The 26,841-nt window shown below is 47.1% G+C and overlaps 2 protein-coding genes across 4 annotated transcripts; both read right to left on the minus strand.

Moving 5' to 3' along the window:
- On the minus strand, positions 1–11,958 carry FOXRED2 (FAD dependent oxidoreductase domain containing 2). 2 transcript variants are annotated; one of them, XM_074941512.1, is made up of 9 exons: positions 11,759–11,958; positions 10,594–11,151; positions 9,290–9,541; positions 8,148–8,417; positions 7,339–7,505; positions 6,455–6,620; positions 5,675–5,916; positions 3,473–3,643; positions 1–2,708 (listed from the first exon to the last, which is right to left on the minus strand). In XM_074941512.1, the coding sequence occupies exons 2-9, from the start codon at positions 11,130–11,132 to the stop codon at positions 2,446–2,448; spliced, it is 2,070 nt and encodes a 689-aa protein (XP_074797613.1). In that variant the 5' UTR covers positions 11,133–11,151; positions 11,759–11,958; the 3' UTR covers positions 1–2,445. The 2 variants fall into 2 exon arrangements, with proteins under 2 accessions (XP_074797613.1, XP_074797614.1); XM_074941513.1 differs by lacking the exon at positions 11,759–11,958 and having other exon boundaries at positions 10,594–11,642.
- Positions 11,959–16,368: 4,410 nt separating this feature from the next.
- Positions 16,369–26,788, minus strand: EIF3D (eukaryotic translation initiation factor 3 subunit D). Of its 2 annotated transcripts, none has more exons than XM_074941515.1 (15): positions 26,635–26,652; positions 25,469–25,602; positions 24,995–25,040; positions 24,433–24,569; positions 24,246–24,331; positions 23,688–23,760; positions 23,367–23,482; positions 23,011–23,143; positions 22,112–22,259; positions 21,737–21,867; positions 20,695–20,780; positions 20,246–20,375; positions 19,634–19,776; positions 17,685–17,965; positions 16,369–16,576 (listed from the first exon to the last, which is right to left on the minus strand). In XM_074941515.1, the coding sequence occupies exons 2-15, from the start codon at positions 25,589–25,591 to the stop codon at positions 16,563–16,565; spliced, it is 1,647 nt and encodes a 548-aa protein (XP_074797616.1). In that variant the 5' UTR covers positions 25,592–25,602; positions 26,635–26,652; the 3' UTR covers positions 16,369–16,562. The 2 variants fall into 2 exon arrangements, with proteins under 2 accessions (XP_074797616.1, XP_074797615.1); XM_074941514.1 differs by having other exon boundaries at positions 16,374–16,576; positions 23,367–23,479; positions 26,635–26,788.
- Between the last annotated feature and the right edge of the window lie 53 nt (positions 26,789–26,841).

Consider the following 26,841-nt stretch of genomic DNA (forward strand, 5'->3'; position numbering starts at 1 on the left):
TTAATTGCTTTTCTCAGATCACTAGTCAGTCTACCTTTGCATACTTTGAATCCCCTACTCCCTTTATGGGTCGGATCCAAAGCTCACTGAAGTTTGTAGAAAAACTCCTATTGATTCTCACGGTTGTAGCCATACCTGCACGTATACCTATCTCCTCTGAGCAAAGGGTTAAAAAGCCAACAGTGGGAGCGGTGTAAATATTTTTTTAAACTGCACTGGAAGAATATAACCATACAAAACCTATACAACCAATTACAACAGGTAGTAATCCACTTCAACAGGAGATACAATAAAATTAAATTGAGCATCGGTATTAAAATGAAGTTCTGCTATGAAAAGTCGTTATAAAAATGGCACCATGGAAGTTCGTGTTTCTTGCTCCTTTGTGACATCCAGATCCAACTTGTCTGCTTTACAAGTAGAATGGTTTTCCCAACTACCATTCCTGCCTGGGATCCCAGAAGGACAATGGATTTGGATTGGTTCAAGTGCCACCAAAGATGAAGTTAGGACTTAACAAATATTATTGATTACGTGTGAGTCAGAATGAATCATGCTCATTCTCTCAACTGTTCTGGCTCTGCATGGGTAGCAGGAGTAAACAGTAAAACCTTCTGACATTGAAGTGAACAGATCTGATTTGGACACACAACAGGGAGCGCACAGGTGGAGAAGAAGATACCATTTTAAGTCACTTTTCAGAGCAGAACTGCAATCTAAGGCAACCCACATACTAGGAATTTATAGTCTTACGATCTTGAGTGGGGATACTACAGAGCGTGCTTTGTGCGTGTGTGCACGCATGCATGCGTGTGCGTACAGTGGGCCTGCTCTTGGCTTTAGTATTTCATAGACAATGAAACTGAACCTTTAGGTCAGACAGGCGCGTTAGCATTCTCACTGGCCCTCCTAATTCCACCCCCCTTGGAGAGTCTACATGTAGGAAGCCCATGGTGAGTTTTGTGGGCTGCTTGGTGAGTACAGACTGTTCAACCATCTCCCTCTGGGCCAGATTCGCATCCGGTGAAAATGGATGTAGTTCCATTAAAAAGAGAGAGTGCAGCAATAGCAATTTACACCTTCTGAGACGCCAACCCTGTTTCTCCCGGTAGCAGCTACTAAGAGGATCCTTTGACAGCAGCAGCATTGTCACCAGTGTTCCCAGTTAAGAGTGACACTCCTTTCAATCCCTCACTCATCTCAGTGCTCCCCAGCCTCTAGCAGCAAAGAGCTATAGGAACTGGGTCTTTATAGGAAGCGAAAGAAAATTTAAGGGGTCCCTGGGAAAGGCTACTTAGGAATCAGCTGACGGGGAGGGAATATTCAGGTCCACCCTCTCCTCCACCCATCTTACCAGGAAGCACAAATGTAAGGTATTCTCATGGATATGGGGAGAGCAGGAAGCATATTCCCATCTACCCCTCCTCTACCTCATAGAAATCATGGGGACATAGGAAGACTGAGCTCAAACTCCTTGCTCTGATTAGTGGTTTCCAAGAAATGAGAGGTCTGTGCCTATTAGGGAATGAGCAATAAAATGCAGACAATTTACCATACAACATCTGAAAGCTATAAATAGGAACATCTGGGAAGAAAACTAGGAATACACATTTTAATTAGAGTGAAATGCACAGGAAGCTTTTTGGAAGGACATAGAGCAAATAGGACAGATATTTTGCTAAAAAATCCAGGGACTATCCCTTCTAAATAGGAGCAGCTGGCACAGAATACCAACTCCACCAAGTAAAGGAATGGATAGGGTAGCAGGGCTAATTTAGTGACAGTTCACATTGGGTCTAAGCTTCCTAGGCTAGCTGCTCACCATTAGAGAGGGAGATGGCTTTTGGGACCCGCGTCCAGGCAGTGACATTATATTGCCCTGCACTAAAACTAAATATACTGACATGCACCTCATTGTCTCTATCAAAGGGCACGAAAAGCTTTGCTTCTGAAGGTATCGCTTCTGAATTCAGTGGACATACAAATCTTCAAGTATACACAAGAATGTGCTGGACACAGCATCCAATGATCAGTCTCCAACCTGCCCTCAAGACATGTAACTGTGTCACAACAAAACCGAAAATATTTCATGTTAAGCCATCTGTGCATCTCTTCTCCCTTTCTCTCCCCATATCTTTGATCCCCAAATGTTGCCCCAGACATTGGTCCATAAGATAAATACAACACTGTCTTCAAGCACCGTGGGCTCTGCAGGGACAAAGGAGAAGCCTCCGCCTTACTGAATCTCAGCTTCTAACTTATCCTCCACAGCACATCAGGCCCATCAGTCACAACAGATCTGAGCAGGTCTTTGGCAATATGTGGACAGCTGGAGGGATGGGCAGGAAGCCAGTGTCACATGAAAGAGGTTGGAGTCTTGCTGCAGATGTGTGTTACAGTATTGTCACAACAGTCCCCATGGGTTTCAGTATGAATTGGGAAAGGTTAAAGTTCATCCTTGGTATTCACAAGATGATGTAGGGGGCTACCTGGTATCACGTGATCCTTCAGCAACTGGTCACATGAACCTCTCTGGCCACCAAGCAGTTCATCTGTAGAGTGCATAACAGTGTGGTCCTCCAGTAGGCCGGCTTCCACTGCATGGTGCCTAAGTCTTTTGTTACCCACAAGCCCTTGCATTCGCAGGTATCCCTGCTGACAAAAGGGAGGCAGCTTCCGGTGAGTCAGAGCAAACAGGAAACAGGACTCTACAAATAAAAACAAAAAAAGATTATGTAGAGATGCTCCGTAAATGCTTAATAATTCAGGGTCTCCCAACAAGTCAATCATTCGGAACCAAAAAAATAAAGGTCAGGGACAGTGACAGCACTTCGCCAGCAAGCACCCTGACTTGATTAATCCAGAGTAATTAACTGTCTCCAGCAGAATCTGTAAATTCAGAGAGGGAGGAACAGAATTTGAGATCGAAACCTGGTTCTTCAATTTGGTAGCTCAGAGGTGCTTCTCTCTGTGGCCCCATGAAATTCATATATAGGTTTCCCAACCCATTCTCCAGCTCAGGAGGTGAGAGACTAGTTTTCCAGCTTTGGTATCACAGAGTTCTCATCTCTCATTCCACAAGCTGTCCCTACTGTTTCCAACTGAAAGCAGCTGTGGTGCTTGTCAGCACAAATCTCATTTCAGATAGAGAAGTGGGGAAGCTGCAGCCTGTGGGGTATTGAATCAAGACCTAGCATGCACTCCCAGGAGAGAGGACCTGCCAAGGGGCACCCTGCTGTCCCTCTGCCTCTTGGGGCAATTAAGATCATAGGCTATTTTGGAATGGGTGAGCTCCTGATATGACCCAGCACTTCTTCCTGTTTCATGGAGTGCATCCAACTAGTAGTAAGATTTCCCAGCTGCCCAGTAGTCAAGAGGGATCTTTCATGTTAACTAAACTGTTGGCCTGCTACTGTCCTATCTGAGTCAGATGCGTCTCCAAACCCCCATTTCCAGCTAGCGTCCAGCTTACCTGCAAAGAAGCTGCGCAGGTCAGTGTCCAGACAATTCTCCAGGAAGCGTCTAAGGGGGAGGATATGGGCGTTTGGGGCAGTCCAGTCTGTCAGGAAATCCTCCACAATATGATGGACAGCATCTGGGCGGGAAAGAGGCCAGTCCGGAGGACAGAGCCTCATCTCACGCTCTGTTGATAGAACAGATCATATTAACAAAAGGAGAAAATGTGCTTTTGTCCTCCTTTTCCAGAATCAAAATGGAATTCGGAAGAGCTCAAGGAGATGGGATGTTAACACTGCAACAGCTATTCCAGCTTCCACTCCTGGCCCCCTAACTTGCAACACTGCACCTCGTTCTGAACTGCAGCATGAATCTCAGCTATTCCAGTCCTGGACTGACTCTCAGCTCTGTCAATGCCCCTCACTCCTGGCCCTGCAGCATCCCCTGCTTTTCCAATTGTGGATGGATGGACGCACACGCACACACACACGACACCCACCATTACTATTTTAGCTCTGATCCCTCTGAACCAGCCAGTCATGCCAAACTGTGCTTAGGCTTTATGTTATTATTAACCAAATTCACTTCCCTTGTGACCCATGCCAGAATTTGAAGCTAGGTCTCTGGAGGTGAAATGTCAACACTCTAATCTTTGGATCCTCCAAGGGAAATTCATTGTATGCGTTTTTATTTGCTTTGATGTTATGCTGCTTTTAAATCTTGCTCTTGGCTTCTTTCATCAGAGCTGGGGGTTCTCCTGTCAGTATATGATGTCTCAGAGATGGGTAAACCACAGGAGAGCAGTTGACTTTTGGCAACAACACTAGGCACCGCAGTACTTACACAACTCAGAAGTCACATGGCACCAGGCAAAGGAAAACCATGCACATCGCTTCCATGGGATACCGGATTCTTTTGGACAGTTGAAATATTCCCCAACACCCCTTTTCTGGCCCCAAACTTGAGGTTTCAACCACCACCTGGCCACTTGTCACAGTTTCAGGGTAAACGCACCTGTATTTCCCTCTCTGTGGTCCCTCGAGGGCACCCACTTAAAGATTTCGGTCTCTCAACTCCCACCTCTCCTGGGCAGTCTCATTCAGTTCTGACTAGGGTTTTTAAGGCTGCACAGCAACTTGATCTCCACTGCAATATCCCCAGAAAGCCAGTCTGCCCAAATAGCCAGCATCTGCACTTTGCTTTCTCTCCGAGGGCTATTACCAGTGTATTGCCAGCAGTTACAACTCACTACACAGCTCCCTCTAAGCAATCACATTTATTCTGAAAGTAAAAGCATTACAGAGAAAGCATATAAAGACAATAAAAGAACCTACACACATGCTTAAGAGCTTACCAGAGGTCACCCCCGAACTCCCAACACAGGACTCTGGTAGATGTCAGTTCTTCAAACCCCACAACTGGGTTTTTCCTGTGGTTACCAGTTCATATCAGTCTTTAGACCAGAATGAAGGCCCTGAATCGGTTTAAGCTTGGGCTATTTATCCAAAAGTCCTTTATTTGTCTGTTGGTCAGTGGATTTGAACCAGACTATGTGAGCCTTCCCAGGAAGTGTTACTTCTCTGGAAATGTTATAATCAGTGATTTCTCTAAATCATCCTCTGCTGTGTTCACTTCCTGGAGGAGCTGTTGTAGCCCTTCTCTATCACACCCTTCCATGGAGTGTATGCAATTCTTGGCCCACAATGATACATAAACCATTTATGCACTTAATACAACCTGGTCTCCCAAAGATATTGCAGGAAGTTGCCATAGCTGACATGACTCATCAGTGATGTCTTCTGGATGACTGAAGAGCAGCGCTGATGAGTTCCACAGGAACTTCCCTTCCCTCTTCTATTTCTTTATTTTGTATTCTTATTATTTTTACTACTGTAGGGCCTAAGGGCCATAGTCATAGACCAGGACTTCACTGTGCCAGGTGCTGTACAAACAGACGATCCCTGACCCAAGAGGCTTATAAGGATCAGACAAGAGACAACAAATGAATATACATAGATGGGGTGGGTGGGTTACAAGTACACCATTAGCACCTACAGTAGCGGCTAGTATACCACAGGGGAGCAACTTCAAAGAAGCAGGGGAAGTTGTCTAGGATGGACTCAAAATTCCCTCTTGTCCTGAACCATCCTTAACTTTCCATCTTGTATATATGGGATAATCAGGATACAAGGGTGAGGAGGGATACTTGTCAGCTTACCTGTGGGGAGTCGTTTGTAGTAATAAATAACAGGATGCAGGAAGTTAGACTGCCAGGCATGTTGTGCCTCCCCCACTGCTCGGTTGTAGTAGAAGACATCCTTGTCAGCCCCAGAAAAATTCTTCCCATACTCCATGATGACAACAAAGAGCCCGTTGTGGGCCTTTCTCCCTGTGTGCAATTCCAGCTCTGCCAGGATCCCGACTGGATACTCCTCCAGGTACTCAAATGCTGTGGCATTCCTAGGAGCCACAACCACATTCATGAGATCTTTCTACAAGGAACAATCTAACCAGCCAACAAGGGATTAAGGCAAATACATAGCACCCAATATATCCTCATAGGCTGAGGCCAATGAACAGTCATCAGATGGTAATGACTTTCAGTCATTATCCATCCGGTTTGGACCAGACCTAGTGATGTAGGGATTTAAAAAGCTCAATATCCTATTACAAGTCTCCATTATTTCCAGACAAAGGGACCCTTCTCCCCAGGGCTTAAATTCAGCCAAAGCCATCCGGTGCAGAGTCCTGGCGTACCCCATGGGGCTGGAGCCCCGAGCCCTGGGGCTCCGGGAAATATTTGGGGAGAATTTAAGCCCTGCTTCTCCCCATCCAAAACTGAGACAGCACATCTCATTGAAAGCTTTTCACCAGGGACATTCAAAGGGGAATCTAGGAATATAGTTTTGACTTCAGCAAGAGGTTTTGGTTTGTTTTAGCCCCTAAAGAGAAGGGACTTATTGATGAATCAGAGTGCTGGGAATAATTACTCACTCACTCTCTCAGCAGAATGATGTCACCCAAGACACTGAACATCTGGTAGAGTCCAGACGCCTCATTCACCCGTTTGATGATGGAATTTGTCAGTTGTGTAATGGGGTAGATTGATGCTGGCCAGGGGACTCCGTGATGACGATGTTCCAACAAGCGATGGACAGCACGAGCTAAGACAGCAAGCCAAGAAAGAAAAGGCTCACTTTAAAATACAGCTCATACTTTTAAGATACTGAATCGCACAACAAGGAGACACATACAAGCAACATCATGACACACAAGATAGATTCTAGACTATAGCAAATCATGTGATCTCCACCTCAGCCAATCAGCACTAAGAATTCTCCCCAGGATCGCTCACACCCTGAGTGGACAATCCTCAGAAAGCTGCCGTGATCCTAACCGGCTAGAAAGTAGGGGAGTTCTCTTAATGAATCATTTCACCAGAGTGGCAGTCTCTCTCAAGTATAAGAATTTTCAAAAAATATTAAGGCCTCTGCCCAAAACTCTGCTCCACAAAACAGACCTCTCATCCACATCCAGTCACAAGACAGTATACCTGATGGCAAGAACTTATGCATTGTGTTATATAAATAAGAGGTAGAAGGCAAGAGATAGGAAGACAAACTCACAAACAAAGACAAAAAACAAAAAATGACATAACAGATATGGGCCAAAATCTTTTCCACAGCCTGTCCTTCACCCCATACCTTGCTATGCAATCACAAACTGGATATATCACATTCTCACAATGAGGACTGTGTGATATACTAAAGACTGAAGGTGATCTAGTAACAGTCACTAATCCACTGATAGCCAGTGAATTGTTCCGTCCCACCTCAGCCCTTCTTTCCCAACTTTTGCCCATTTTGTACATCCAACGCTCACTTGTATATCGGAATCCATGGATAAAGCCCCCAGCAGATTTCCTGAAGTCGATAGAGTGGCTAGCAGCGCCCAGAACAAAGAGCCCCAGGGTGCCTCTTGACTCATAACTGGGTTTGATCAGAGGATACTTCTTCTTATTCCCTTTCCCTGGCATCAGCCTAAGAGATCTGGGTGCACAAAAGAGCAGATTAAGCCAGTCAGGAAGGGGAGATTTGAGGGTAGGTGGCTGAGCGTGTCTGGAGGGGCATAGGCTATGCTCTGGTCATTTTGAAAGATCTTGCTTCCTGCTTCCACTGCCCTCAGAAGGTTTTGTTCCTTCTCCAGCCAGGAGCACACAGGGAATTTTATTAGAAACCAAGAGTATCCATTTTAAGGTGGTTTTGGGTGGGGTCATATTTGGGTCTGAGCCATTTGACACAGTAACAACCCATTTAAGAGGAAAGCAGAGTTACCTATATCATTTCCAGTCTGTATTATGAGATAAGCCAAGGCAGAGAGTGATGAGGATATGTGCTGAGGGATGAAGACTAGAAAAAAGCTTCGCTGTATGGATCTGTATCTGTACACCATGGATGCAGTCACCAGCTGACAATACTCACAGGACATCAGGGACTCAGAGCCTTCAGCTCCAGACACATAGGCCTCTCCCCAGGGAGCCAAGGAAGCAGGTTTACAAATTCAAACAACTCCACTCACTCAGGTCTGACATCCCATCTGTTAGAGGGCAGTGGTACATGCTCTCTCACACACCCACATACATAATCCACTTTCTCTGTTCCTGCCTCCTCCAGGCCTTGGTTCACCCTCACCTGTTGTAAATGGAGAAGTCAAACTTCCAACCCAGGCAGCGGATGACACGGTCGTAGGGTGCCCGGGTGGCAAAGTTGTCCAGCTCATCCTGTGGGAGAGTGATGGATTCTGCACCTGCACTGATGTTGCTGTTCTCCAGATAGAATTTGAGAGTGATGTGCAGCTTCCCTTTCTTATCCTTGACAATAGCCAGATCTTCCAAGTCACCCTCCAGTAGCCCGTCCAAAGACTTCAGCTGGTATGTATCTAGAAGGCCATTGTTAATCGCTCTGAGGGAGAATATAAGAAAGAGGAGGCATCTGGGGTTCAAAAACTGCTCCTGGAAACATGACAAGTTTATTACGCATCCTACGATTCTGTCCCAAAGCACACTATAACTATCTCACAATTGGTGCCTTTTATGTCTGTGGGAATTTGGTGCCGGTGAGACATGCCAGATTGACAGTGCTGGAGACAGACATCCTTTATGTACCACCCAAGCAGGTACAACGTAGATAGTGGCAGTACACGTTTCCTCCATACTGCCTCACCAGTACACCTCACAGCAATAAAAGGAGAGCTCAGTCTCCATTCTATCTATGACCCCCATTCCCAGAGTATCTGAGTGTTTCATGGTCATTAAGGTGTTCATCGTCCCAACACCCTTGTGAAGTAGGGCAGTGCTATTATCCCCATTTTACAGATGGAGAAGCGAGGCACAGACTAAACTTGCTCAAGGTCACGCAGGGCATCTGTGGCAGAGCAAGAAATTGAACCTGGGTCTCCTGAGCTAGGGCCTTAACCACTGGACTATCCTTCCGTGGTCCAGTCAATCCTGGGCCTCCCGTCTGAGGTAGCAAGCAAGGGGCCAATTAGTGATTGTAACGATGACAGATTTTATTATTTGTTTCCATTAGGAACTGTCAGAGACTCTCCCTACCAACTCATTTCACAGCCATGAAATAGACAACTTTCAGTAACTGCAGACCTGGGCTGGATTAAAACATAGGCCTACAGGTGAAAGGGCCCATATCCCATTACTCATCCTCCAAGCCATTAGTCTGCTGTACCAGTCCTAACGGCCAGTCTCATCAGACAATGGCAATTTCACTTGGTTAATATTCAATTCACATTAAAACCATGAAGGAGAGCAGCCTCATACCTTAAATCTCCAACATAGTGGGTGGCCCAAGAGAGGCGAACGCGGGAGCGGCTCACCATGTGTATGAAATTGGTGACGCCCAGAATGTTCTCGGCGGTCTCAAAGGCAGAGTTCCCCCGACCCAAGATCAACACAGTCTGGCCAGCAAAGTTCTCTGGGTTGATGGACACAGATTCATAGCCCTCAACATATTCCGAGCCAGGGAAGCTTACCACATTGGGAACCCATGTTCCCGTGGCTACCAACAATAGGCTGCAAAGAGACATGATAAGAAAGCACTGTCAACATTAGGGAATATAGGAATTGCCACATAAGATCTCATCCGCCATCCCACCTCCTGTAGTACAGGATTACACTACTGCTACCTTGTTCAGTGTAATATTCTGCAGCCTGCCATACTGAAGCAGCTGTTTAATGCATTTTTACTGCTCAATACTACACAGCATGGGTGGAAGCATCTTCCCTACTTCAGTTAGTGATCTGCTTATTCTCCATACCAGGAGGGTCAATAACCCTTGTAATTTTATCCTAGCAAAGGCCATTGCAGATGCGATACGTAAGTGTCTAATCTTCTTCAACTCTCCCTAAGCTTTTTTTATTAAAAAAACTAATGCCAGCGAGTTTCACAGGTTAACTATATGGTGCATGAAAAGTATTTCCTTCTACACATTTTAAATGTGTTGCCTTTTAATACAGTATATGGCATGCTCCCTGTCATTTTATTATGGGACAGAAAATATCTCAATTAAAAAAAAAAAAAAAGGATGCTAATAAGGTAAGCAGAATCATCTCACAGGCCATCTGTTCCAACTGTTATTTAATGTTAGGGCAACATCTAAGAGTTGGAAAGGAATATTGGGTAATCCTGACTGGCAACACTATCTGCTGTTCCAGTTCTGAGCTGTCCACACAACTCTATGACAGCACCTCTTCCTAACTGGTAGCAACCCATTATTCCAGTTCTGCCCAAATCCATCCTTCAGACAATGCACCTCAGACCTGACCTGCTAGTCCAGTTCTGGGCTCCTAAAGAGCATCTGGAAACATATAATAGGGTTTAGAATACAATCATCTCAGACTCAAAACTTTCATGGCTTTATGCCCAAATGGTTGTTTACTGAAACTGCTTTACCACAGGAATAGAAATAACACCTGTCAGCACTTCAAACTTCTGCAATGTGATGTTGCTCAAGGAAGGTGGCACTTTTTCAAAAATAATGTCATGTCACCTACAACCCAACAGGTAGCTACGTACTAGGCTCGTGGAAAGCTGCATAGCCGACCAGGCCCACTTTGCTGGTTACCTGCATCTGTAGTCCTGGCTGTTATGGTCTGTAAGAATGAAGTAATGGCCATTCCATGCCTGTGAGTCCCTCTCCAGTCTCACATGGATGATGGCAGTGTTGTATTGAACCCGGAGCTCCAACATGGAAGCAAAGTCTTCAAGGTAACGCACCATGGTGTCAGCCTCAGGGAAGAAGTCATGAGAGTAGTGTTGGAAAAGCAGTCGGCTGTCATGGCTGAGAAGGGAGTTCCAGTCATGGCGAAGATTGAACTCGCTGTTGGACTTGCCAGTGTGTCGTTTGTTGATGCTGATGAGCTTGCGATGGCGTGGATAAAGGGCAAAGAAGCTGCCAGGTGCATGGCTACGCTCAAAGACCACATAGTCCCGGCCTGCACGCTGGAGGAAATAGGCCATCTGCAAGCCTGAGGGGCCAGCACCAATGATGCAATAGTCGTGGTGTGGAAGGGCAGAGGCACTGTCAGTGCAGGAAGAGCCCAAGTAGAAGGCAAAGGTTAGGAGCAGGCCCCATGGACACTGGGCAGCAGGCGGGGCCATCATGGGAACAGCGAGGCCAGCTCTGTTCAAAACAAAATCCAGGCACAAGATACTTGCAAGAGCCCGGTGGGGCTACAGGTAAATCACTCCAGCGCTCAGCTTTGGGGTGAATCCACCTTGGTACCAGCACTGCAGACCCACTAGGCGCTGCTATGGATGCACCTAGTCCACAGCTCGCCACCTCCTTGCCCAGTCTCTGGCGCTAAACCCTCTCTCCTCCCTGGTACTCCTCCATCTTGGTAGGCCCCACATGACCAGGGGTCACAGCCCCCCAAATAGGGAACAAGGACACCCTAAGTGAACTCCCCCCATCTCAAAGGGAAAAGGGGGTGTCACACACACAGACAGACAGACAGACAGACACCCTGTCCCACACAACCGCAGCCAATGGGGAACAGGGATGTGAAGCCTCCAGTCAGTGGGGTGAATCACCCCCTTGCCCCACTCCATCCCAGCCAATGGGGTGCCAGTGCTCCGCTAAGCTCCCTCAATGGGGACAGGTGACCCGACCCCACCCTCACCCCTGGCCAATAGGCGCGACCCCACTGACCCTCCCCCACTCCCACCCAATAAGGAAAGAGGCGTGACCGGCGTCCGTGTGATGCGCCACATGTGACGTATTCACGCACCTAACACGTCAGGCTGTAGCGAATCGATCCAGGCAGGTCCCGTCCGGCTGCCCCGTAAACACCAAACTCGGACTATAGAGCCCCGGCGGCTGCGGTCCTCCTGCGGCGGATAGACTATACCCCACCAACGAGAGAAGTTGCAAGAGCGGCTATTCCTCCCGAGGATGAGGCGGGCACTGAGATCGGATCGGCGCTACTCAGCTGCCCGGCGGAGCCGTGTCACGTGATGAAGGAGACGCGCTCCCTGTCAGCCGGGCTGTCACCCCCGTGTCACGTGTCGGGGGTGAAGCTGCCCAGCAGGAGTCTTAAAGGGACAGGCCCAGATGAATTCCACCCGCTGGCTGGGAGCTGGGCCAGGCAGAGCCCAGGGTGCGGGATGAGCCCCAGGGCCAGGAGGTGCCCGTGTGGGCGCCTGCCTGGGGCACTGACACCTTGGGTTTCTGTCACAGGGCTGGGCCAGCCCCCCATGACCTTTCCCCTAAAACAGCTGCAGTTCTCAGGGCCTTTCGCTGCCACCACCCAGTGTGGTGATGGGAAACCCCCTCATCTGACAGGCTCCCCCGCCACCCCCGCATGGGGGAGTCCCGGCACTACCACCGCAGCTACCGGCCGCAGAGACAGGCAGGCTACGGGGCCCACGCTCGTTGCTGTGGAGTGCAGCGACCTCGGGCGGGGAAAGGCTCCGGCAGGGGAGGCAGTGGGGCACTAAAGCCCTGTCAAAAACAGCCGTGCAGACATGGGAGGCACAGCTTGGGGGTGCAGAGAGCCATTTAGGGTATGCAGGGGTTCAGGTGTGCAGGGCACGCTACTCTCCTAAGCCGCGCTTCACTGTCCGCACGGCTCTTTGTATCTGTGCAAGCTGGCTGTGCAGTATCTCTACTGTACACGCCACTGTACGTGTGAACCTACCTCTAGCTGGTGTTAGACATAAGAACAGCCATACTGGGTCAGACCAAAGGTCCATCCAGCCCAGTATCCTGTCTACCGAAAGTGGCCAATGCCAGGTGCCCCAGTGGGAGTGAACCTAACAAGTAATGATCAACTGATCTCTTGCCTGCCATCCATCTCCACCCTCTGACACACAGAGGCTAGAACCATTCCTTACCCATCCTGGCTAATAGCCACTGATGGACTTAACCTCCATGAATTTATCTAGTTCTCTTTTAAACCCTATTATAGTCCTAGCCTTCACAACCTCCTCAGGCAAGGAGTTCCACAGGTTGACTGTGCGCTGTGTGTAGAACAACTTCCTTTTATTTGTTTTAAACCTGGTGGCCCCTAGTTCTTCTGTTATGGGAACAAGTAAATAACTTTTCCTTATTCACTTTCTCCACACCGCTCATGATTTTATATACCTCTATCATATCCCCCTAGTCTCCTCTTTTCCAAGCTGAAAAGTCCTACCCTCTTTAATCTCTCCTCATATGGGACCTCTTCCAAACCCCTAATCATTTTAGTTGCCCTTCTCTGAACCTTTTCTAATGCCAGTATATCTTTTTTGAGAGGAGGAGACCACATCTGTAAGCAGTATTCAAGATGTGGGCGTACCATGCATTTATATAAGGGCAATAAGATATTCTCTATCCCCTTTTTAATGATTCCTAACATCCTGTTTGCTTTTTTGACATGGTAATAAGTGTCCTTTCTGGGGAAATGGAAAAGAGTTGAGATGGGCTGGAGCTGTTGCTGAAGTCTGATCCTGTTTCCTTTAAGACAAAATAAGACCACAGCACAAATGGGGAGAATAGCAGCACAAATAAGGGAATGCAGCTTCTGTCTCTGGTGCCAACTTTCACTTGCAACCTCACTGCTGCAGAAACACAGGCACAGCACAGTGTCATCAACAATGGTGAGACTGGCTTTTAAGGCATTGCTTTTAGTTGCCTTTCTAGTCATAGGCTTGCAACAGTGTTGCAAAAGATGGAATTGCCTCCACTGCCTAAGCCAGACTCTCTTTAGACAGAAGAAGGCTGAGAAAGAGAAGAAATCAAGTGGGTAAGGAATATGATATGAGGGTGGGGGTGATAGCAGGATCCCATGTCTCACATTCCAGGTGTTGTTTGGGATTTAGCTCTAACCAAAGTGTGTGGGGGAAGTCATGTCGTCTAGGTCCCACTCTCTGGCCCAGTTTGGAAGTACCTCAAGATCCAGAAAGCCCCATGATGTGATGGTGAAGCCTAGGAGGCAATGGAATCTACAATCAAAAAGCTCACTCCTTCCAGTACTTGCATTCCCCCTGCTTGCTCTCATTTACTGAACCCCAAATAAACAATGTTAAAGGAGTGGTAACCTCCTCCCATTACCACTAACCAGTCAAAACACATCAGTGATTAAACTATATATGTTTTCTCTAATTTCTAGACTTTGCTCATTCTCATATGACCTCAACTTGACCCCTTATCACAGTTCTTTTAATGTAAACAAGCCAGGTTGTACTAGTCTATTTGTGTCCAACTTTTGCTGACTTGGAAACAATTGTACGTAACAGGGAGAGCTGGACTTTTGATACCTTGGACAATTGATAGTACAGGCCTTTGCATAGCACTGCCCCCCACCCAATACGGCTAAGGGGGCAAATGCTTCTTTCCAGGAAGAAGAGGAGTCTAGGGTAGCTCATGGAGAGGGGGCACAGCCTGATGCATCTGGAAGGGAGCTGAATTCCAGGCCTGTGTGAAATCCCTTTGCAGGATTCTGAGAAGTAATTCTTGCTGGAAGAGATTGGTGAAGGGAGAGAAGAGCAGACTAGCATTCCATCTGTATGATCTAAAGCAAGGGAAATACTGTATACACACCTGGTAGCAAATTCAGGGGAAGTAGTTTGCTGTAGGAGGTTCCCCTATAGCTGTAGCCACACTGATCAAGGTAGGACTGGTAATACATTGCATTATTAAGAGGGTGGCAGTATTGAATAGCAGAGAGAGTTAGGCCTCTGTGGCAGGCAAAATGAGTGCTATATATTAAATTGAAAAGCACTTTGGAATCAAAAGTGCTAATGAAATGGTATTTAGTACCTCCCTCCACTAATACACCAGTACATTAGGAGGCAGGGGAGTAGCAACCTATTGACAGTAGCCTGTCCTCATCATGGACCTAACCACAGCAGCCACACCATCAGGGGCTTATTCACCTGCATATCTACCAATGTGATATGTCCTCATGTGTCAGCAATGCCCCTCTTCCATGTACATTGGCCAAAACGAACAGCCTCTATGCAAAATAATGGACACAAATCAGACGTCAAGAATTGTAACATTCAAAAACCAGTAGGAGAGCACTTCAATCTCCCTGGACGCTCAATAACAGACTTAAAAGTGGCAATTCTTCAACAAAAAAAAACTTCAAAAACAGACTTCAACGAGAAACTGCAGAACTGGAATTAATCTGCAAACTGGACACCATCAAATTAGGCCTGAATAAAGACTGGGAGTGGATGGGTCACTACGAAAAGTAAATTTTTCCTCTGCTGATACATCTTGTCAACATTTGGAAATGGGCGATGTCCACCTTGATTGCATTGGCCTCCTTAGCACTACAAAAGTAGTTTTCCCTCTCTTGATATTCACCTCTTCTTGTCAACTGTTGAGAATAGGCCAGTTCCACCTTAATTGAATTGGCCTCATAAGCACTGACCCCACACTTGGTAAGGCAACTCCCATCTTTTCATGTGCTGTAATATTTATGCTGCTTACTGTATTTTTCACTCCAGGCATCTGATGAAGTAGGTCTTAGTCTCTAAGGTGCCACAAGGACTCCTAGTTGTTTTTGCTGATACAGACTAACACAGCTACCACTCTGAAACCACTCCTCATTTTCTACACTTACAATCTGAAGATTAGCATGTTCTTTCCCCTGCACCAGATAAGACATAAGTCCACAAGGGAACTGGTGGGATAGATTTCAGAGTAGCAGCCGCGTTAGTCTGTATTCGCAAAAAGAAAAGGAGTACTTGTGGCACCTTAGAGACTAACAAACTTATCTGAGCATAAGCTTTCGTGAGCTACAGCTGTAGCCCACGAAAGCTTATGCTCAGATACATTTGTTAGTCTCTAAGGTGCCACAAGTACTCCTTTTCTTTTTGGTGGGATAGAGAAAACCCTGCAGTACCCTCATCCAACCACTTCAGCCTGCCAAAACTATTAGTACCACCCCCCTCTGCAGAACTGAGACATCTACATTAGCTTGACTGGGAATTCCTTCATGGGAGAAACCCCAACCTAGGGCACTTTTTGATGTTCCAAACTACGAGCTGTCAGAGGAGCTAATACTCATTGTGGCTCTATACCAGCGTGCTGTCAGTCAGAAAGGGATACCAATAGTTACACATATTTCAGATGCACTGAGGTCTCTGATATCACCACTCATTGTACCCGGGAGAAGAGGAAAAACTGTTTAACCTCTATTTCCTTTACTGCAGTAGAGAAGAATACTCACCTCTTCCCAACTGGGTGAAGCAGGAAAACACTAGCACAAAATGGTGGCAGAGAAGACATACAAAATAGTTGGAGGTGGTAAACTTTTTGTAAAGCAGCATACTTTATTACAACAGCTCACTTGCCATTTCAACAGCTGCTTTCCTCCCAGGGTTTCTTTTCACACCACATTTGTAAGGTAGGTTTCGGTGTACAGCATATTTATCCATAAGACAATGAACAACAAACTCATTAAACAGAACAAAACTCTTTATTCCGTTAATTAAACTTGTAAATGAGCACGGTGCAAAGGTTCAGCTAAGATTCCACCCACAACAACACAGGGGTGGGACGAGCGTTTGGTCACTGAAGCCCCTGCTCCCTGACCACAGGGTTTAGCTCTCTTCCTCTGAAAGAGAGAAAAGAGGTTGTGGTGGGACAAGGTGAAGCAGCAGACACCCCCTCCCCCGAGAAAATGCCACAACAACAACAACAACAAAATCTCTTTTACTCTTCATGGCACAATCTTGCCTGCCCTTTTCACCCAGTACAAGACTGTTCATTAGGGCCACATCTACAACAAAACAACACGACCACATAAATTGCTACAGATTATTTTTGTTGCTGCGTGATTCACTTGAGAATCTTAAAAAAAATTAATTAAAAAAAGTCTTTAGCTATTATGACTATTCAGAAAACCTTCAAATAGTGAACAGATCCAAGTCCAACAGATCTGCCCAAGTCTACAAAGAGCTTAAAACAGCATTCACACCTTTTTAACATCCCATGAACATGAGCTTCAAGTTGGCTTGCCTCCCACAGTGGAGATAGAACACGAGGAGCACATGCCAGGGATCAGGGATTGTTTCAGGTAGTGGGGAGGTGAGCCAGCACTTGCCCCAGGATTTTCCTTACTTGTAGAAAGTCTCCCAGTCTACATGACTAGCGCACCCACACTCGCTTTCCAGTCATCCATTTGAAAGGGACTCATTAGCTTAATTGGTTTAGCCGCTCATTTTTAATGTCTCACTTTGGATTTGCTCCTCTTTATCTAAATATCATGATAGTGGCTTGATTCTCAGTAGCACTGAGCACCTGCCATTTGTGCTGAAATCAGTCACTACCACCCCCCATGTCACAGTATTACTGAGCTGAGCTTTCCTTTCCAAGTTACTCCCCCTTCCACTCAGGGTTTCAGAATATGTTTTCCTCTCAGATGAATTAGTCCCCGCCCCTCCCCACATGTGAGATTCGTTGCAACTCTCTTCTCATGTTTTTAGATCTCTCTAGGTTCCTTTGTATTTATTTCATTAGTCTTCCAGTCTCTGGGAGTAGTTAACAGGTTTACTCTGCTTTCACCACTGATCGAAAGATCCACAGTGACTGTACTCTCCACACACCACCTCTCACCTAGATAGGCAGCTTGGAAATTCTGAGATCTAATCCCCCAGTTACATTACCCCCTTTCTCTCAGGCCTCAGTCACTGAGCACCAGCGCCACTGAGCATTCTACAGACCTTCCTCTTCCTCCTCCTCCTCTTCATCATCATCCTCCTCATCGGAGCTGAAGGTGCCATCAGGGAGACTGTAAACCCGGATCACTTGCTTGTTGGGGTCTTTGAGGATGAGGTATTTGCCCTCATCCAGTTTCATGCAGACGTCAATGACACAACGCAGGATGCCCCATGCGTTCTCCATACTCAGGTTAATCTGGCTGGCAAACTCATTCGGCTTGAACTGCTGTGTGCCCAAGATCACGTGGCGTGCAGAGTCCTTTACGTGGTAACGGGACACATACCTGGGGAGGAAAGGCAAAAAAGGTCAGGAAATTCAATGCCCCAGCCCAGACTTCACAGGGAAGTCACCAAAATGAGGTGATCACTTAGATTTTAACTTCTGGGCTGAGCCGCAGGAATCAACCCCCCACTTCAAAGGGGAAAATGGACAGGACTCCCTTCTGGGGAGCCAATCCTGTGTCTCAGACAGTAACTGAGGGCTTGTCTACACTACCAAATTAAGTCAAGTCAGTGTACAGTCACTGCAGTAATTAAAGCAGTGTTTCACAAAACACAAAAGTCCTTCTGTCAGCAGTGTGTGTCCTCATCAGGAGTGCTTCCATTGACTTAACTGTGTGGGGCATTGATGGCTGGAGTCCCGCCGCCCCGCAGGCTCACAGCTTGGAGCCCCCCTGCCGCCGAGGCTCACAGCTTGGGCTGTCAGCCCCCAGCAGCAGGGGGGCTCCAGGTGTGAGTCCCAGGTGAGGCAACGTAAGTAACGCAGTGTCTGTATGGACACTATGTCACCCTAACTACTACACCTGTCACGGAGGTAGAGTTATTAAGTTGACGTAGTGGGGGATTTACATCACTGGGAGCTACATTGTAATGTAGATGCTTACAGAGTTAGGTCAACGTAAGATGCCTTATGTCAATCTAACTCTGTAATGTAGACCAGGCCAGAGTAAAATGGATAGGGTTGCTAAGCTGAAGAGAGCAGGAACTACACTTCCATCGTCCAAAACAAAAGAGGTGATAAAGGAGATGATTCCCAGGTCCCACAAACAGGAAAGACAGAGATTTAACAATAGAGTCCTTAGCAGGGAGTTCTGATTCAAACAACAAATTAGTCTGAGGCAGCTGCACGTCACATCAGGTGGTCTGAAACCAGAGAGATGGCAAAGAAGCTAGATTTGAAATATCAAGCATCTTATTTTAAACACCCAGTCACCAGAGATGAAAAAAGTGTTCGAGAAAGTGTGTCGCAGCAACAAAGTTGATTTAAAATGTCAATGAAAGAGAAATATACATGGTACAAACCAGCACCCAAAGCTTCTGTTGTGCAACTGACTAGGTCGGCTGGCCAGCAGAGGGGGGTTCTAATTAAGAGAACTGCATCAACTCTGTGCCAACATTTTGAAATAAACAAGGAAAAAGCCACTTGGCTAAGGTGCTTTGGGGACTGGAAGAAGGAGAGGCTAATATCAGGAGTGGATTGCTCAGGAGATCAGTAATGGGACATAGGGCCATTCACTTTTAAGTTGCCAGGTTCAAGTCACAGACCCCCCGCCAATACATCTCTCGAGGATGTGCCAGGAGACTCAGTCAAGATCTAAACGGGTACCACATTAACCACTATAATTATGTCCTATGTTCAGCAGACAAGCCAAGAACTGAATGGGCCATGGACACTGAACTCCACTGTCACATGTACAGGTGGTCAGTCAGCAGGACATTGTGGGGAAGCAGCTTGCCTCAAACAACAGTCTGCGTTGTACCCCATTCTGCCCCAGTCACCAATGCTAAAATATATTCAAAAGTAGTTTTTGGTTTGCCAAACGGAATAAAAATGGGAGGGAATTCTGTGATTGTACAGGTCCTAAAACCAGCTCTCCCATACATATATACCACCACATGACAGCAAAAGCATTTAGAAGGTACTTGACAGACAAATCCTATATTGGTCTCACCCAAGTTTAAGATACTCCGATCCAGCCAGCAGTGCACAACATGTCCAACGGGCTAATTTGTAACTGTTGTTTTTCAGCTCGGTGGCAATCACAGCTCCTCTCTGAGAATCTAGCTTCTGACGCCAGTCCACTCCATTGCAATGCTGAAAAGAGAGGTCAAACTGACAGTCAACAAGCCATGGGTGCAATTATCTCCGCAACTATGATGAGAACACATAGGGATCACCTGCGAGCTACCCAATTATACTATGCAGAGAAGAGATGGGAGGCTTAAAAGGACTCCTTGATTCTGGAAGGAGTGATACGTACTGGCCAGTATACAGGGTGCTGGCCGGGGAAAAAAGTCAAGGGAGAGCTCCATCAGACTGGCTATCACATGAAATGCAGGAGCCTGGAAGAGGGTTCAAACAGACTACCCAGCACTTGGGAGACGCGGAGTCAGTTTAGCTGGCACTGATGGTCCTCCGCAGTCATTGTTTTCTGATGGGATGTAATGACATAACAGATACATGGGGTGACGCAAGAGGCTTGTCTCACGTCTTGCCTGCTGTACCTGGTACATCAGACAGCAATGGAGGACCTAGAGAGGTTTGGTATCTAGTTCTTCCTCACCCTGGAATCCCATTCGTTCAGTGTTTTGATGTTGATGAATGATACTTCTCCGCCAGCTCCTGTCATCACTCCGTCGTGTTCACAGCGGACAATCAGGTCTATGTCATCTCCCAGTTTCCACCTTCGGTACCTGCAAGCAAACAATCTGCTGTGTTATTTTCCACCCCAGCTCCTGGATCCGCTTAAGCAGTCACAAAAGCCAGACCCTTCCTCCCCTATCGGCCCACAGCGAGGATTTCACCCCGCTCCTTTCAAACCCAGTATGAAGGTGAGAGATACCACCCTGAAGCATAAGTCCCAGAATCTCTCACATCACAGTGTGGCAATGTCCCTGGGAAATAAAGCTTTAGTCACACTACCACTAGCAAGCTGTTAATAGAAGTCACACTCCACCCCCTTCTGAAACTCCCTCCCCAAACCTATATGCATGCTTGAAGCAAACAACACACCGGTATGCAACAGAGGCCACTTCGTTCTTATCCATGTCATCCTCCACAAACGGGTTTGGGTTGGGAAACTTGTATTTTTCCTTCCCCTGCAGAGAAAGCCAGGACAAATCACGAGAAGCCCAACAACTTGAGAGAATTAAGGCAGCTGATCAGAAACACAATCATAGATATGAATAATAAAATCACAGAAATGTAGGACCAGAAGGGACCTCAATAGGTCACCTAGTCCAGTCCCCTGCTCTGAGGCAGTACTAAGTATTATCTAGATTAGACTATCCCTGACAGGTGTTTGTCTAACCTGTTCTTAAAAACGTCCAATGACGGAGATTCCACAACCTCCTTAAGTAATTCGTTGCAGTGCTTAACTACCCTGACAGGAAGTTATTCTTAACGTCTAACCTTAAATCTTCCTTGCTGCAACTTAAGCCCACTACTTCTTGTACTGTCCTCTGTGGTGAAGGAGAACAATTTATCACCTTCCTTTTTATAACAACCTGTTATGTACTTGAAAACTTATGTCCCCTGTCAGTTCTCTTTTCCAGACTAAACAAATCCATTCCACCCCCGCATCTTTCCTTATGGTCTGAAAAACGTGACCTATTAATCATTTTTGTGGCTCTTCTCTGGACTTTCTCCAATACGTCCACATCACCAGCAGCCACTCACCTGCCATCTCCCCTTGGAACTAAAGACTCTTTCCCTCAGCCAATCAGCATCCAGCATTCCACAGAGCATTTTAATTTGTCTCAATGCTGTCACAATCCTGACTGGTTCAGTGATGGGGTGGGATTTCCCCTTCATGGAATGCTCCATGAAGAAGAGGGGTGTTCTCTCTACAAACCCCCCCACCTGCACAAAGTTAATCCACACATCCAGAACTGGAATGATTTATATGTAAAGTAACACTGCAAATAGAGGTGCCTCTCACTCTAATAAGAGGCTGCTCCAGCACCGATATTAATAGTAAGTTCCAGACCTGCAGACTCAGTCTTCCACAGTACTGTCTGCGTGATAGGCCTTGCTAAGCTCACTTGCCTCTTACCATTCTCAGACATTGCTGGGAGAAGTTGTGGTTGATGTAGGTTGCTTCCATGGCCAGGTTGCGAGGTGAATTAAAGGAGTTGCCCTCGTCCTGTGGTGGTTCATTAGCAGTTTCGCTCACTGTCAGCAGGTCTGGGAAAAGAGCCAAGTTCAAACGATCATCAGGAGGATAGTTACCCTCTGAAAAGGGCACTCAAGCCTCATACTGTGCACCAAATCTGTTCAAAGCACATGCAGGTAGTGCAGCTGTTGGGTTGTTCAAGACACAGTGTGGACACTTGAGAGGTAATATTGACTTAAAGGGGATAAGGAACACTAAATGCAAAAAGCTGTAATTTGTTCCCTTGCCCAACCTTGATCCTAGCAACCTCCTCACCGAAGTCAGAATTGTCCCTCTTGTCAAAGAAGAGCTTGGATCCAACTCTCTGGACAATGATGTCCCAGGAATACACAGAGCGAGTACAGCTCATCAGTGTGGCCAGGATGGCGTCTGTGGCAAACACATTTCCCTGGGTCTTCGCCAGCTGCAGACAGAGGGAAGAATGTGAGTGAAGACAGCATACATTCTTCTCCCCACCACCCAAAAGTAAATTGCAGCCTTAGCAAACCAGACACTGATTCCCTTCTTCTAGACTCTGGAGACTGGGCTGATACAAGACTCTGATGCACACCAATGACATCTGGACACAAACGTGTCAAATGCCACTGATCCTACCTGAACTCATTCAACAAGTTGGTCAGCCAAATGCTGCCCAGAAAATCCAGCCCTGAAAATGCCCCAACAAGTTGGGGAAAAAAGACAGAACTTATAACAGAGAAGGGATACTTGCATCTGCAAGGAAGAGAATAAGTTCTTCATCCTCTGTCCCTGACTTCAGCAACACTCTAAGAATTATCCTTTCCTCTCAAGACCAGAAATCTTGGGAATCAGATCTGTGACCCTGACATTTCTCTTCTCCTTCATCCTTCTTGCCTGTAGGTCTGCTTATCTGCCCATCCACAATAGGGCTTTCCTTTGGCTGATATCTATCCATGTGTTAATCAGTTCTGCCTTGGCCAATACCATTCCCTTTGGTATGGAGATCACAAATTTCTGCTGTCTAAAGAGCAGGGTCCTGGGATATTTCTGTTAATCTCTTCTCACTCCAGGAAGCAGGACCATCTTGGACCCCTTGGCTTAGGGCAGACAGGGAACCAGAGGGTCCAAAAAATACCACACAGTAATATACATACTAGTGTACCTTGTGAGCTGATGGGCAGGAAGGACAATAATACCTTGCGAATGACTGGGTCATCAGTAGTGGTGACAGTGTGAAAGATGCGCTTGATGCTCCGCAAGGACTTTTCATTCCTTGTGGTAATGCGGTCAAAGGCTTTGTCATAATATTCCAAGGCGCCACAGCACTCTCTGCAGACATAACGAGTAAGTAGTCATGAGACACCAGCACAAATAACCCCATCTCAGAGTGCCAGGGAACCACAGTGATTGGCAAGAGTATTTCTACTGACTTTGTGCACCTCCCCCAAAAGGAACTTCATAAAACTGGATCCCAAGCCAGTACCCATCCCTTTCCACACACAGATTATGTCAAAATAAATACCCACAGGAGCCTCAGTTGTCTTGAACTCACATGTCCTGTGGCTCTGACACCTCCAGATAGCGCATCTTCATCAGCCGAGGGAAATCCATCTCCTCCTTCACCTCCCAGTCACTGCGAACTTCAACAGAGGAGTCGCGAGGCTTCTGCTGTGTGGCCAGAGGAAGGGCAGATGGACAAAGAAAGAAAGAAAGAAAGAAAGAGACACAGCACATCAGGATTCGTGTGAGCACAGCAGCAGGAGGAGCGTGTTAGAGGAATGCTACCACAGGGAACAGGGTACACTGAAGTCTGTATAATAAGAGCAGCCAGAGGAACTGATCAAACAGCACAGTTAAAAATCAGTTACTTTACCTGTGATTTTTGGTCCCATTTCTGCCTCACCCCGAACTGCTTCTGAAATTTCTTTTGTAGACGTAGACGGTCTCTGTAAATAGAGGAATGTGACAACCTCATGAGACACAGTTCCATCAGCGTGTCCCCAGCACTCGCATCTTCACAAGTCACTGCTGAAACCACTGGGCTCTCAGGTCCCAAGCCACTCAGAGCATCTGCTGAACTACTGGACCCCCCAGCAGGCTGAGGCACTGTATGCTCTCAATGACTCTTTGAAAATGGCAACACCAGTTGGACAACCCAGCCTTTGAAGATTGCACTACAGCTCTCAGAAGGTGCACATGCTGTTTTTACAACAGTAATTTATTTTCCTGAGTTTGGCTTAGAAAACCCTGTTGGTTCCACAATCATCACATGAAACCATCACTTCAAACCATAGCAGAGCCTAGCAAAAGACCTGTCCTGGAAGTCTTGGGTTTTTGTTACAATAACTCAATTGACAGAAGCCAGTTAGCAAACCTAGACACCTGATCAGCGATCCAATACCAGCAGAGAGTTCAGGTTTGGGGCCCTCACCTCTCCTTCTGTTTGGCGCTCTTAGGCAGGGTCTGCATGTTGAACTGAAGCATGTTCCGGCGGTCCTTGTCCCGCCGAAGGTTCCTCTGAGAATGAGGAAGAGAAGGGAAGGGATGTTCAGGTTATAAGTGATATCTTTACAGCAATTCCACTGTTTCAGAAACGGTTCAGGAAACGTACAAGATACCTGTGCAAATCTCATACGATTCCTTTGGTATGCCGTCTTCTGTGTACGTGCTGTGTCCACAAGCTGGAAGCTGGTCTCATCCTCCTCATGAAAATACGCATACTGGCTTCCCCCACCAAACTGCGATGAGTACTTATCTGAGGACACAATGACCCAAATTACCTTACTGCTGGTTTGTAAACCATGCCTCATGAGAAGAGCTCAGCGTTAGCACGCCTACCCTGTCTGTTGGCTCACCCGAGCTTGATACCAGAGGTAGGGCTTTTCTCTTAGAGCAGTCCATTGTGGGAGGGTCCCCCATCCTCCCAGACAAGTTCCTTTTCACAAGGAAGCTCAAAGCCAGGAGAAACCCCTAAGGATGGAGACAGCCCCAGGTGCCTCTCTCCAAGGGTAGGGCACACTTCTGAGTTCAAGAAACTTCTCTCACTTGGTGGAGATCTGTAGGACATAGGTTTCATAGACACTACTAAAGACAGCGATGAGGGAAGGAAGCATCGATGATGACTGAAGAAACCTCACGTGAAGTATCTCAGACAAGAGCAGCCACCAAAATAGCACTTACTCGTGTATCTTTTGTCCTGATAAGTGGCTCCTGTCCAGTCTGCAACCTAATAAAAAAAACCAGGAAAAGTTGATGAGCATGTGTCAACCAACATTTTAAACTCGCTCTCCACAATCGCTTAATCCAGATGCCACTCATCGAGAGAAATTAGTGCTTTATGTTCCAGAGCCTACCTTACAATCATCTTATAACTATCAATATTCTTTCAAACTCCCTGCTCTGCATACACACACTATCAAGAAGTCATGGTTCATATACCACTTCTTGCAGCACCTGCAATATGGGAAAAGGAAGCTATAAGTAGTGGAGCACCAATGGTATGTGTGAGTGTGTGTGTGGGGGCACTGTAGGGAACAGTACAGGACTCAGACAGCCCACATGACAAGAACAGCTAACAGGAACTGCCATGCAGATGAATACATGGGCATTAACTGATTGCTCCAGTGATTCATTTAGCAGCATTAGCACAGGTACCTTTCCCAGACGATCTCCTTTGCTGAAGGGCTGATATGGCATATCTTTGAACTGCTCAGGAACAGCACATGGACCCCAACCTGAGGGGTTGTCCTGGATCACAGGTGTCATGAATTTAGCCATCTTGTAAAATCCTTAAAAAAAAAGGGGGGGGATGGGGGTGATCAAGTGTTAGAAACATTTTAACCCTACAAGACTGAAAATGAGGCTGCTGGGAAACTTCATCTGACAGTGACTGGGCAATGATGCCTATTCAAAAGACAAGAGAAGGTAACACCATTTTTAATGAGGCCACACACATAGAAAAGTTTCCAGGGTTAGGGTCATTGCCCAGAATTTCTGGGGTCAAGGAAAAGGTGAAGGTCTCAGGAGCTCTGACAGCATTGTCCGTATGTAATGTAATAATTACTTTCCTGTGTAAGAATCTTATCAACTGAGCTGTTAGACAAAAAAAAAAAAAAAAAAAAAAAAAAAAATCAATAGTCAAGTAACCTGCCTCTGCCAATAGCAATATAAAAAGCCCCAGAAAAAATGTTTAATATCTCTCTTTACTGTGCATAATAGCACAATTATTTTCCCTGATGGATGTTTCTTTCTGACCACAGCTGGAGACCACTTTATGCCTTTATGCTCGGGGATCTGCTATCCTTATAGTTCTTTATTGCCCTAGCTAGTGTCAAAGAAGCAGCTATCCTTATTCACAGAAATGTCTAATCCTGTGTCACTAAGACCCAGCTCCTCAAAGGTATTTAGGCACCTAACACTCACGCAAATCAGCGGGAGCTAACCACCTAAACACCTTCGAGGATCTGGGCCTACATGCTGGGCCGGGGTAGATCCCGCAGCAGCGAGTCCCGCAGGTTAGTGAGAACCGGCGAGTCAGCAGCCCCGCTCCGCACATGGTCACTCGGCTCGGCAGGGCCCGGCTCGGCGTGTGCGGGAGCCGTGCCCGGCAGCCAGGGTCCAGCCGAGCAGCCCAGCGGGGAGGCCGGGCCTCTGTCCCAGCCAGGGCAGACGCCACGCGGGCCTGTCCCACCCCGCGGGCCGAGGCCTGGGCTCCCCGCGGGCGGCGGCCTCTGGGCCGGGGGATCCCGTGTCCAGGGCGGATCCGGGCCCGGCAGACTCCGAGCCGCGGGGCCGCGCACACGCGCGCGCCCCCCCCTCACCTGCGGGGGCCCGGCGGGTCTCGATGGAGGCAGATGCGCGCGGGCCGGGGGTGCCGGCTACCGGAAAGACTGGGCTTGGGCGGTGCGCGCACAGTCATACACGTCATCACGCCGCGCCCGCCCCCGGACGAACTGTCGTAAAAGCAGACAGGGCTGTTCCGCTTCCGCTCGGTGGGGGAAGACAAGTGTTGCCGTAAAGCACAAAAG

Source organism: Natator depressus, chromosome 1 (genome assembly GCF_965152275.1).
Source record: "Natator depressus isolate rNatDep1 chromosome 1, rNatDep2.hap1, whole genome shotgun sequence".
NCBI lineage: Eukaryota > Metazoa > Chordata > Testudines > Cheloniidae > Natator > Natator depressus.